The 12207-nt window shown below is 40.1% G+C and overlaps 1 protein-coding gene across 1 annotated transcript in view; it reads left to right on the forward strand.

Moving 5' to 3' along the window:
• Window positions 1–12207, forward strand: part of nfatc1 (nuclear factor of activated T cells 1) — a 40216-nt gene that overhangs the window by 14679 nt on the left and 13330 nt on the right. The window contains exons 7-8 of the mRNA XM_053334274.1: window positions 7668–7723; window positions 11171–11303. Of these exons, the coding sequence (XP_053190249.1) occupies window positions 7668–7723; window positions 11171–11303 (189 nt within the window). The remainder of the gene's footprint in view (window positions 1–7667; window positions 7724–11170; window positions 11304–12207) is intronic.

The following is a 12207-nucleotide window of genomic DNA, read 5'->3' on the forward strand; positions in this document are numbered from 1 at the left end:
ATATAATTTTATGTGATGTGGTTAAAAGTTAAGTTAGTGGACTTGCAGGGTTTTTTTGGTTTGGTTTTTTTGGTCAAACTTGTAGTGCAATAATTGCAGTTCTTGAGCTCCGCCCCCAGAGGTCAAACCCAACCAATAAGATTATTTCTGCCTCAAAAGTAGTCCTGCTGCCCAAAATATTTGAGTAAAATTCCAATCTGAAAGACAAAGCATTGGACTGAATGTTGTGCTGACAAAATAATTATAAAACCATCCACCTTCACTAAACGCACTCGTTGGATTAGTTGCTCCTTTGCTTCTGTTTGGAATCTGAATATGACTGTCTTTAGGGCCATGTGCAGCCTCTGGGCTGGTGTTGATGGGTGTGCTCCCTTGTTTTTGATGAGGGTTTCCCCGCGTCTGGCACCAGCATCAGATTCCTGGGCAATCCTACCATGGAAACACTCTTAAGCCAGGCTTCCACAACACTGCCCCCCCACCCCTTCTCCACTTCCCTCCATCCTTCCACCTCTCTATCTAAACTGCCTCTGTGCCATCAGCTCTCAGTTCATTAACACGGTGAGCTGCGGGCTCCCCACGGATCATACTGGGTCTTCTTTACAGCTGCTCTCTGCATAAATAGATACAGTAGACAATTACTAACCTCAGTAATCTCTAGGGTGCAATGGTGTCAGTGGTATAATAAGATACAGTATAATAAGGCAAAGATGCTAAATATGTAATATGCATTTTGGTCATATTTTAAAAGCATGCAACACATCTCTGCTTGTACATGTATAATTAGAAATTTTAACTTTTAATAATGCTTTTATTGTTATTTTGCTCATGCCAAAGCAGAGCTCTGAGAAACAGTTTAACGATCAAACTCATAAATCTAGAGCGGTGGATTTTGTTGCCATGAAGAATTTAAGCATTTAATTTTACCGATGGACAATTTTCCTGCAAATTTTCCAATAAAGCACTCTCACAAAATAACATTCACAAAGCTGCGGTAATGCAACATGTGGGCATCAACAGATGCAAACGCTCAGAGTTGTGTGTATGTATGTATCCTGTCCAAGCATGTGTGTTTGTGTTTCTTTGTGCGTGTGTGTGTGTGTGTGTGTGTGTGTGTGTGTGCGCGCGCGCGTCAGAGTTTCCCTTTGCAATTATACATAGGCAGGTTGGGTCACTCTGCTTTAGAGGCTGCCAGCAAACCAAATTTTCATTTGTTTTGGTTTCTGTTTTAGTGTCCGGTGGTCTGATGTTTCCACTCTGCTGGCAAATGAAATTCTGGGGAAATACTGGTGTGTGTGTGTGTGTGTGTGTGTGTGTGTGTGTGTGTGTGTGTGTGTGTGTGTGTGTGTGTGTGTATTTGAGAGAAAGAAAAAGAGCTTTTTTTGTGCTTTTGTTTTCATGTACGGTCACATATTCATATTTTGAGTGTGTTGTTGTTGCTACCCGTGACTCATGCAAAAGGAAATCCCTGTTTCCTCCATGGAGACGCACTCTGTGTCACCTGCTCCTCCGCACAACATCTGAAAACAGTAACTGCATGTCAAGCCTTGCTCTATCACACCCGCCTGCCCCTCTCTTGTCTCCTGCCTCAATGCCGCCTCAGTAGAAATAACCAAGATAACATCAGTTCAGTTGTCACTCCTGGTTGCAGCCAATCAGTCATAAGAGATTGCTGTATGGCCTCGGCGCTGCAGACATCAGCCTGTAATCTAAACCCAACTCAATCTCACCTTGCTTTCATTTGCCCTGGCCTGCCCTAAGATGCTCTCTCTGATAAGTCACAGTCACTCCTTTTGGGAAATTAAGGCCCTCCTGTCCTTTATTCCACTCTGTTTTTTGTGGTTTAGTGTTCTGGGTTCTGCTGAAAGACTCCTCAGATCTAATGTATTGTCTGTAAGTAAGTAAAGGCTGAAGGTGCCAAGCAAACAGAAATAAAAGCCAATTAGGTGCAAAGATTGAACACAGGGTGGAAAAAACAACATTCACCTGCAAGTAGGTAACATTTTAAATTTAAAACCTTCCATGAAGTTAATGAAGAAGAGAACAATGTTGTGACTAATATAATATAATGTAATATAAAATGGATATGGAGGAGATGTGATAGGATTATAAAAACCTGAATCAAATAAAACGATTAGAAATGAAACTTTCACTACAACTGTAAACAAAATTAGATTAGAAACAGAACTGTAACAAAATAATCAAAGCTTCAAGGTCTACTTACTGGCTTTTGTCAACATTTAACCACACCTCATGGTCTCCATTCAAAATTGTGGATTTGTGCATTTATCCCACGGCCACTTGGCAGAAAGCAAACTGTGTGAAAGTTATGAATCAGTTGATATTGTATCACATTTTGGGGGTCTTTGAGGTACTATCCTTCCTCTGCAATTCAGTACAGAAAGAAAAAAAAAAAGAATTTTATACTAAAAAGTTGGATGATCTTTGAGTACAGTGACCAAAAACTGTTTAATATACCCATGAGCGTGAACCCCACACACATATCCAAAAATACAAACAATGTTAAAGCAACTTTAAATACACAAGGTTTAATAGCAATGGTAGTTCTTTAGCTGGCCAATATCAACATTAAAGAATATATATGCAACATCAGAAAGGCACAAGACATATACACAAGATAACCGTTTCTTGTACTGTGGTTGTTCACAAGTCTAATAGTTTCTAGAAGGAAAAAAAGTTATTTAAATCTATTTGTTTTACATGTAAGCAATCTAAAATCCTGATGGCATCACGTTAAAGTAACTAACGTGAACATGCATGAGGTTGTGGATAATCTTGTGTGTTGGCGAGTTAGAGTCTACTATGTTTCTAGGCAGAAGACATCATTTAAAAACATTAATTGTCATTGTGTCACAAATAGACACAGGATCTGTCAAGTAACAGCTCAAACTAGTATCCTTCAAGTTGTGCTGACTTTTATCTACTTTCTTATAGTTAACTTTCTTTTTTTTTTTTAACTTTCTTCAGTATTTTTTAATACACTAGGGTTTTCTGCTCAGTATTTCCCCACTATGATTGATAATAGGTTAATCTGAATGAGAGATCCTGAAGGAAATCCTTGCAGAGGAGAACCCCCCTAATGAAAAGAGCACTTTCACATCTGGCTTGGTGCGCTGGACAGCTGCCTGCTGCCTGCTGTCTGCTGTCTGCTGCAGCCAGTCTCCCTACAAATAACTCAGTTTCTATGTGTCCAATCAAACGTTTTGTCACTTCAGCTATGAGGTAGCTGTCTGTGTGGACCTGTCCATCTTTGCAGGCAGCTAACCTGACTGAGCTTTCCATGTCTGACTGGAACACCCCAACAATTTTGTCTAATTGTTCTTGGCTACACCAGTGAGAGGACCTGAAAATTGAACTGTGAGAGGATTATCACCCTGCAAAGCTGCCAGATGGTGTCTGGAATTACCTGAATAAAATTACAGATAACCATCCTCCTTTAAGCCCACGACAGCTGTGAACAAAACAACAGTAATGTAACAGCAGAGAGAATGAAGCTGTATTTAACATGCAACACTGTGGTAGCTCCATTAGCTGTGCTAGCTTTGAGCGGTGGTTTGTTTGGAGGGAGGGGTGCTTTTCTTTGGTGGTGCACATGGTCAGCGGGCTTTGGTTTCATTGCATTCATAGAACAATGACTTCCACTTGAAGCCGTTCAGCGGTTTGGCTGCCTCCGACACTCTTGAGAACAATGGCTGTTTTCATAAACAAATCAATTACAGCCACATAAACAGCGGAGATTGTTTTCAAAAAATTACAGTGTATGATTCATAAAAATTGCAGACCAGTTTGAGAAACACCAGAAATTGATATTTTGATGAAAGCGCTGCCCTGCGTCCAGATGACGTTGTGCAGTGACAGGCGCCACTGTAGCTGTAATTAGCGCATTGCTGTGTTGAAGAGTGGATGTCAGTATCTTCTCCTCGCCTCTTGCCATTTTCTCAGCTCGCCTCAGTCGCCACACCACAGCAGCTTGCATGCAACTTCCAGAATCCACGTGTTTTCAGGGCAGTAGGAAGGAAGAAGTTTCAGTCATCAGAGAGAGGACAAGGGATCTCTTTCAGCATGCCACATGGGCCTGGGTAGAGCATGTGTTTATATTTACTGTACGTTATGAGGGCTTGGGCACACGCCACCCCGCTGTTTCACTCTGGGCACCAAAGCTACTCCACCCAGCCCCAATTAAGGAGCACAAGGAGCTGTTTGATTCCCTTTATAAACCCAACATGACAAATAACTGTATTGTTTATTGTTTGATCCCCCTCGGCTGCCATGACTCTGTACAGCACACCGCCGCTGTGTCATTGACTGCACTGTGTTATGTCTGTTCTGAGAAAGTAATGATTTGTATAGACCATTGCTAACGAAATGTGAATTGTAAGACTTCTGCGAGTCTGGGACGCAGCCAAAGCAGGCGAATGGAGCTTGGGCGTTGTGAGAGTTGGAGAAGGGTACTGGGTTTATATGGTCAGGGTGGTTTTGGGGGAGAGGTTTTAGGCTGAGTTGTTTAACTTAGATAATATTGGATATTATCCAGCACAGTGGGCCAGGGACTTAGAAACCATATTGTGCTCGCTGAAATTTGGTAGGAGGGAAGCTGGAGAGTAACTGCTGCTGAAGTTTTTCATTGGATCAGTGCAGGCGTTGTGCAGATGTTGCCCTATAACTCTGGAACATTCTGTGGTTATCAATTATCCGGTATACTCTTTTCAAACAAAGGCATCCCACGCATTCAGCTTCTCAAGGTTCCTTTTTTTAAGTTTCCTGGCAATAGGTGACTGGGCACAGAAAACAAATTGTTCAGTTTCATTCTTCTATCTCTTTATTGATGTGAAAATGATGCGTGTGAGTCAGAAAGAGAGTAAAGAGAAGACATAGAGGAAGATCTGAAAAACATGTTTACCTCCTGTGGATCGACATCGTCCTCGAAAGCTTCCCATCTGGAGAAGTTCCCCAAGCGATGAGAGAGGCAGAGAGAGATGGACAGGGAGAGAGAAATCGATTCAACTTTTATTTGTATAACATATTCTTAAAGTCAGACCCCTGGAGGAAGAAATAATCTCATTGGCTGCAGTTAGAATTCACTGAATCAAAGTTTTCTGACTGACTCACTTTTGCTGACTGCAGTTTAACTCTATGACTTGATGTCTTAGGAATCAAAAAATGAAGACAAATGTAGCAAAAAAAGCTTTCTCTGGTATATTGTAACATGTTAATGTACCTTAAAACACCACTGGAGGTACCGTGCCCTTTATTTGGAGACATCCTTGCAGCAGTTATTCTGCCAAGGATCCTGTCCAACTTCCCGCATGACAACTGTTTTCCTTTTCATTTCTTTTGTTTACATGGAGCAACAATAGTTTGCATGTTTTTATTCACAGTACCACACACTGGTGTGAGTGTGTGCATGCATGCCAGTCATATTACAGGATGATGCCCAGATAAGGCAGTGCTTCTGTTTTAGCTAGCTTTAACTTTGTTATCTGTGTGTATGTAATTTTTGGGTGATTTCTTCTGAGTTAAGGTGTTAGAACTGTTTGTAAGGCTAGGCTTGTCTGCGACTCAGTGCTGCTCTCAGATTTACGTCACTTTGGATAAAAACGTCTGCTGACTGAAATTGTAAACTGTAATTCTAAGTTTTCCCATTTCCAGTTGCACTGCATCTTTATTTTAACATAAAAGTCCTATTATTTGCACAACTGTAAACCCATCCTATCTAACATGGTGCGTTACATTACTGCACGTCTATATTTACTATTACTTGCATATTTGCACAATGCATGTACTGTTTACACTGTGAACTTTAGCATTTTATTCATGATTACTTGACTTGAGGTACTTGCAGTCTCTCGTAACTGGAATATTTTGATTGTTATTGAGGCAAATTCTTGGTATGTGCAGTCATTTACTACACTTTCATTTATGCTTTTATATTGACTTTCATATAAAACATTGGTTGAAAAGTGGCAGAGGTTATTTTCGTTAAAATCTAGCATATAACGAATGATAGTCTGAGGCACAGTGAAACATTTAAATGGTAACAGGGCAGGGATATCATATTAAAAAGCCTCCTGGTGCTATTTGAAATCATCGAGAGAGAGGTCTGGAGAAAATCTTGTCAGAAAATTTGGATACTTGGACCGTAACTGTGTCCCAGTTCCATGCTACATACTAATTCTCAGCAGGTGCACTGGAAAAGTGACAAAATTAAGTGCACTCCAAAAAGTCTTTATGCAACCTCTTGATTTTAGTGATTTTGAAAACATGCTTCAGAGTCAACAGTTCAGCGTTCACTTGATCAATGCGTTATTATTGGTTTTTGGTATACTGACAGTGGTGTCTTCAGAGCTCTCACAAGTTTGATGAGACAGAAATCTGGCTCCAAAACTGTTTTTTTGGTTGTTCCTTTTATTTGTTGGCTTGTGTGTTTTTCTCCCTTTCAAGTAGAGAGGCCCCTGTCTTTGAGGTGATACTCAACAAATGAGATAATTCCTTCTGGAGAGCAGGAGCTTAAAATCCAATCCACAATTGACAGACAGGGAGAGAAAGTAAAGGAAAAGTGAAAAAGGGTGTGCAGGTTTCCTGTGTCTTCTCAGACATAATAGAAGCTGTCATTGCCAAGCTTCACCTCCTCCATCTCTGCCACCTCACAACTCTTCTCTACATCAGCGAGCAGTACCTCGTCCATCTGCGGCATGCTGTCTGCCTCAATTCAAACGCTCCACTTATCAAACTGCAGACAGCCTGTTGAGCAACACGGCACATATCTAAGTTAATTTTCTTCAAGAAATTTGGCCACAGCTGAACCTTTTTTCTTTAAACGGCAGTTTCCCTTCCACGTAAAGTCATTTTCACAGTCATTTAATGTCTTTTTACAGCCTTGTTAATGAGTCAGTGGTGTAAAGAAATTGCAATGGTTTCCTTCTGTGTCACAAAAATTGGTAAAAATATAGTTTAACTCACACCTCATTGGGCAGAATGACATATCAAACTTGCTCAGTATTTTTAGCAGGCCTGTGTTTTACAACAGCTCATATGATGCCCCATTTTATTGCCTGATGGGAAAACCTCTTTATTGTGGCTAGTTTAAGAAAGAAAAGGCACATTACCAGAATACCAATGCCATTTAACCATCATTATATGGGGATAACAGAAAGATTCCTATGAGAACATAAGTCTGAACGTTGAGGCAAGTTGTCAGTTTCCAGTCGTTCTGTATTAATGAGCCCACCAGCTGCTCGAGCATGTTGGGATTCCACACAGCGATGAAGTCAAGGTTTCTCTCGTCCACAAAAGATGTCGCTCATCCCTTTGGTATGACTAGTTTTTTGTTTTTTTTAAGGATTGCATCAGATTTCTCTCTCTCTCTTCCCGTCTGTGTCTGTCTCTCTGTGAGTGTGTTGTCTCGCTCCTTTCTGTCTCAGGTTAGTTAGACTGAGGATATGAGCTCATGAGCTGTGGGTCAGACAGTATGACGTTTTCGATACCCTTGGCTCTCCGTAGCTGTTTTATATATCACTGATGTAACAGATAATAATAACAACACTCATTCCATTTCTTCATTTCTGTTGGGAGCCAAGCAGGGGGATAACTTTCTGATTTGTTATAACAAAACTCTTCTGTCTCTTCTTTTTTTCTTTTTTTTCTTCTAGATGGTCACCACCTCTGGGAGACTGAGGCCAAGGTTGACAAAGACGCCTCAAAGCCTGTAAGTAATACATATGACATTATTATTATAACGAGTCTGGTCTCATTTCAGGATGAAAGCGGTGAGGAAAAAGCAGCTGTTTTCAATCATTTTAACTGAACTAAGCGTCAAAACTTTTCTATTGCCACATTGAAGTTGGATGTCTAAATCAAGTGAGCTGAGGATGAATGAAGCTCCGCTCAGTCTGGTGAAGACTGACTCACAGTAACAGTGGTGTCACGAATCCAAATGCGCAGTAAATTGATATAGCCATTTTTTCATTTTTAGCTTCAAGGAAAAGTTTGACATTTTGGGAAATACTACTCTCAAACCTGTAAGCTATATATGAAGCTACTGGATAGACAGACAGTTAGCTTGAAGTTAGCATGAAGACTAGAAGTAGAAGGAAACAGCTAGCCAGACTATTTCACAGGCTCACAAAGTGACATCTGGAGTCATTACTTGTTGCCTGGCAACCTTATGGCGACGATAAGACTCCAGGAAGTCATTGCACCCAGCCAGGAAATAACTTTATTTATATTGCACCTATCAAAACAAAGTTACAAAGTTCTTTACAGTAAAAACAAGAAACAAAAATAAAATCCAAAAACATGAAAGTCAAGATAATTTTATTTTTTTTAATAAAAAATTGTAGGACACAACTCCCTGTAAAACCACAACATGTTGTTTTTACACTTCAGCTTTTCTGAGGATTAAACACACAAGATATAACATGCTATTTAGTTAAATTTAGAGATAATGGCAGGCGTATTTTTCTCCTCTTTTGGCCAGAGCCAGGCTAGCCGTTTCCCCCTGTTTCCAGTCTTTATGCTAAGCTAGGCTAACCTTCTGCTGTCTATAACTTCACATTTATAACACACTTCTCTTCTTTCTTGGCAAGAAAGCGAATCAGTGTATTTCCATTAACCTTATACACTCATTCCTTACTCCACTAAACTATTAAATTAATTTAGCCTCATCTTATTTCATCTCATCTAACTTACATTGAAATTTTGACATCCAGCACTGATCCAAAGCTAATCAAACACTAAGATTAATGAAGACGAAGAATTTATGGTATCTGAATTGTCTCCAGTCATAGCATTTTTATGTCTGATTGCTTCTCATTTTATTTGGATTTAAAAGTCTTTTTATATTTAGATTGGTGAGGGACCATATACAGTACTGTAAAAAAGGTGGTGGAGTATCTCTGCACACTGGATTAAAACCTAATTGGTATGAAAAAAGGCAACAGTATAAGGTTTTGGGAGCTTTTTTTTTTTTTTAATTCCATTCATTGAATCTCACACCTGGACTTAATATAGTGTCTGATGAGATGTGCACACGACCCTTTCTCTGCACCACAGACAATATTAACATCAATGTTCCCGTTTACTGTATTGTACCAGAGTTAGATTAAAACAAATACCTAAAAGCGACATATATTTGTCTATGCACACACACACACACACACACACACACACACACACACACACACACACACACACTCTCACTGTCACACACTCATAGATACATAGACAGAAGTGTAACTGTAGTATGACTGTAGATTTTCTCGCCCCGGGGCAGAAGCTCTCAAGGGGAAACAGCAGTGTTGTGTTTGAAACGTGTGGAAAGGTTTTCAAAAGTTCAACCTTCAACCTGTGGGAGTTTAAGCTTGGCAGTGTGTCCTGTCTTGGCCTGGGACTGACAGAGAAAGAGAAAGAGAGAGAGACAGAGTGACAGAGAGAAAGAGAAAGAGACACAGAGAGAGAGAGAGAGAGAGAGATGTAGTGGGAGTCTGGGAGATAGACGAGGGGATTAGTCCGTGTCTATATGTGAAACGCTGCACCTGCTCCCAGTGTCCTCACGCACACACACACACACACACACACACACACACACACATATACACACGAACACACACACAGTAACTGCTGGGACACATCTGTTTGCTTGAATAGACAAAGGGCCTCCTCCTTCCATCCCTCCCTCCCCACTCAGCCCAGTCTGCTGGATTGGTCCCATTTTAAACACTGAAGCTGTTTTGGCCAGTTTAACCTCTGCTGTTGAACCACAACACAGACCAAGCCACAATTTCAGAATACCTCACTGTCTCCGTCACCTGGACAAACTGACCTTTACCCAGAGGAGAGGAGATTCGAATGATTAATATTCATTTTAGGAATTATTTACAATTAGATACGTCCGATTTCTCACATGAACTTAGATACATGGTCTTGAGGAGTCTAAAGAATGCTCTTCCATGTTCAATTTGTCACCGCTGTTCTTCCTCTTGTCAGTTATCAATATCTCTGCACACATTTTGGTCATTTTCATGCTTTTTACACAAATTAGAGATCCACATGGTCCCAGTTGGATGAAATATTTTTACAACACAGATAATATTTTCAAAAGCAAGTGAGAATAAGCCTGCATGTTTTTTCAGGAATACTTGTAAATTAAAATTTTGGACACTAGCAACCTGTGAAATATTGGAAATATTCCTGTTAAGCCTGGACACAGTTATACTTTAACACGGTGCAAATGGTGAACCGTTTCCAGAGTTTTTATCAGCTAATTCTCTGAAGGACAGAAGGCTTGCAGCGAAAGAGAAAAGTAGAAAAGCCTCATCTGGCTTTACTTGACTTTACGACTGTAGTGATTTAATATAACGTGTGTCAGCTCTCACCTGTACATGTCAGGGCCAGCCGTCCTCCAAAGCACAGTTTTGTAGACAGATGACTTCCTCCCTGGCTACTGAGCAGCACCTCCAACACACTATATAAATTCTCACACACACACATACACACACAAACACACACACACACACCTACACACACACACACACATACACATATGTGGGCCTGATATGGCCACAAGCTGAACCTTTACTCTCTCTTCAGACAGCAGGAAGCTCTGCTGGGGAAATAAACTATCTGGACACTCCCGACTTCAGTTTATTCACATCAGCTGAGTTATTCACTGTGCAAACAACCACCGTTCTCTATAACCTCACTTCATGGTCTCTTTGTGGCTCGTTTAGGATTACAACCAGATTTTCAGATTTCACTCCCCCCACCCAAAACACACACAACTTACTTTACTTTCTGTCTATGTTTTTTTAAAGGAAAAGAGAGCTAGATGTTGATTTAATGTTAATATTTGGCAAAATACAAGTCTGTGCCTTTAATACAGTATGTATTGACTTAGTATGCATATAAATTGAATCTATGAAGTAGAGTACGTGATAGATAAAGTCATCAAGTAGCTCAGTTTCTCCTTTGTCTATTCATTCTGGTATCTTTATTGTATGAAAGTGCCTTTACATTACTAACAAAACTTGTTTTGTGTGTCACCTCTTTTGGTAAATTATATTTGAACTACACAAAGCCATTTTAATGTTTGTCCGTATAAACTATAAGAATGCATAACTCAAAAGTTTAATCAAAAGTCACCTTTGTGTTGCAGAATTCGCTCCTGATTGAAATCCCTCCTTATCGGAACCAAAGACTCTCAACTCCCGTCCACGTGAACTTCTACGTCTGCAATGGCAAGAGGAAAAGAAGCCAGTATCAACGCTTCACCTACGTTCCTGCCAGCGGTAAAGCTCTCCATTTCATATGCATTTACAGCTTATTTCTCAAGCTTACCTTAGCTTACTTAATTAAGCTTAACTAACAGTGAATGAGCAGGTGACAGTGTGAGATTGGATGTTGTGGTCGGTTCAACATCTCTCCCAAAGAAGGAGTACCATGGAAAACACAGAAAACTGCTGATTTTTGATTTAGTAAAAATGCACCATTAAAACAAGATATTATGAACTGCTCCTTGCTGTCATTTTACAGCTGGAAATTTTTAAGATATTCAGTATCTACTGTTATTAATCCAGAATCTAAATCAAGTTAGAAAAGTCTTAAGATATGATATTCCATGGATGAGGATGTGGCCAGAAATCCTGTCATTCAAACATGTAGTGGAGCATGAATTATGCTGCACCAAATAACCTCATTCAGTAGTGTTAGGCTGACATTTGCTGAAACAGAAAAACGTCCAATTTGAGGGCGTCATACAAGAGTCGTAACTATCTGTCCAAAAAAGGGAAATACCTCCCCTTTAACTACTAACCTTTACTACTACTTGCTTATTTTGCCTTTCTTTTACTTTCCTGTCATCACACCAACACTTCACCACTCTCAGTCTGCTCTTTCCCTTTCATATCCCAGACTAATTAGAAACATTTTCACCAGCAGTTTACATCTGAAGAGGAGAACAAACTGTTTGTATTCTCCCTTGTCTGGTGGTTTGCTAGGGAGGAACAAAGCAATGCTATTATTCCTCCATTGTAAAAAAAAAAAGAAAATCCATAAAATCTGTTCTTTTCCATACCTGTAGCTACATGAACGCTGCAGTGACTGGACACAAGGGTGGGGAAAGGGGCATGGGAAAAGTATGTTATTTGAATAGAGAACCTATTGCCAAGCTAAATATAAACACTGACCCACCAA

The sequence above is a fragment of the Scomber japonicus genome, chromosome 15, assembly GCF_027409825.1.
Source record: "Scomber japonicus isolate fScoJap1 chromosome 15, fScoJap1.pri, whole genome shotgun sequence".
NCBI lineage: Eukaryota > Metazoa > Chordata > Actinopteri > Scombriformes > Scombridae > Scomber > Scomber japonicus.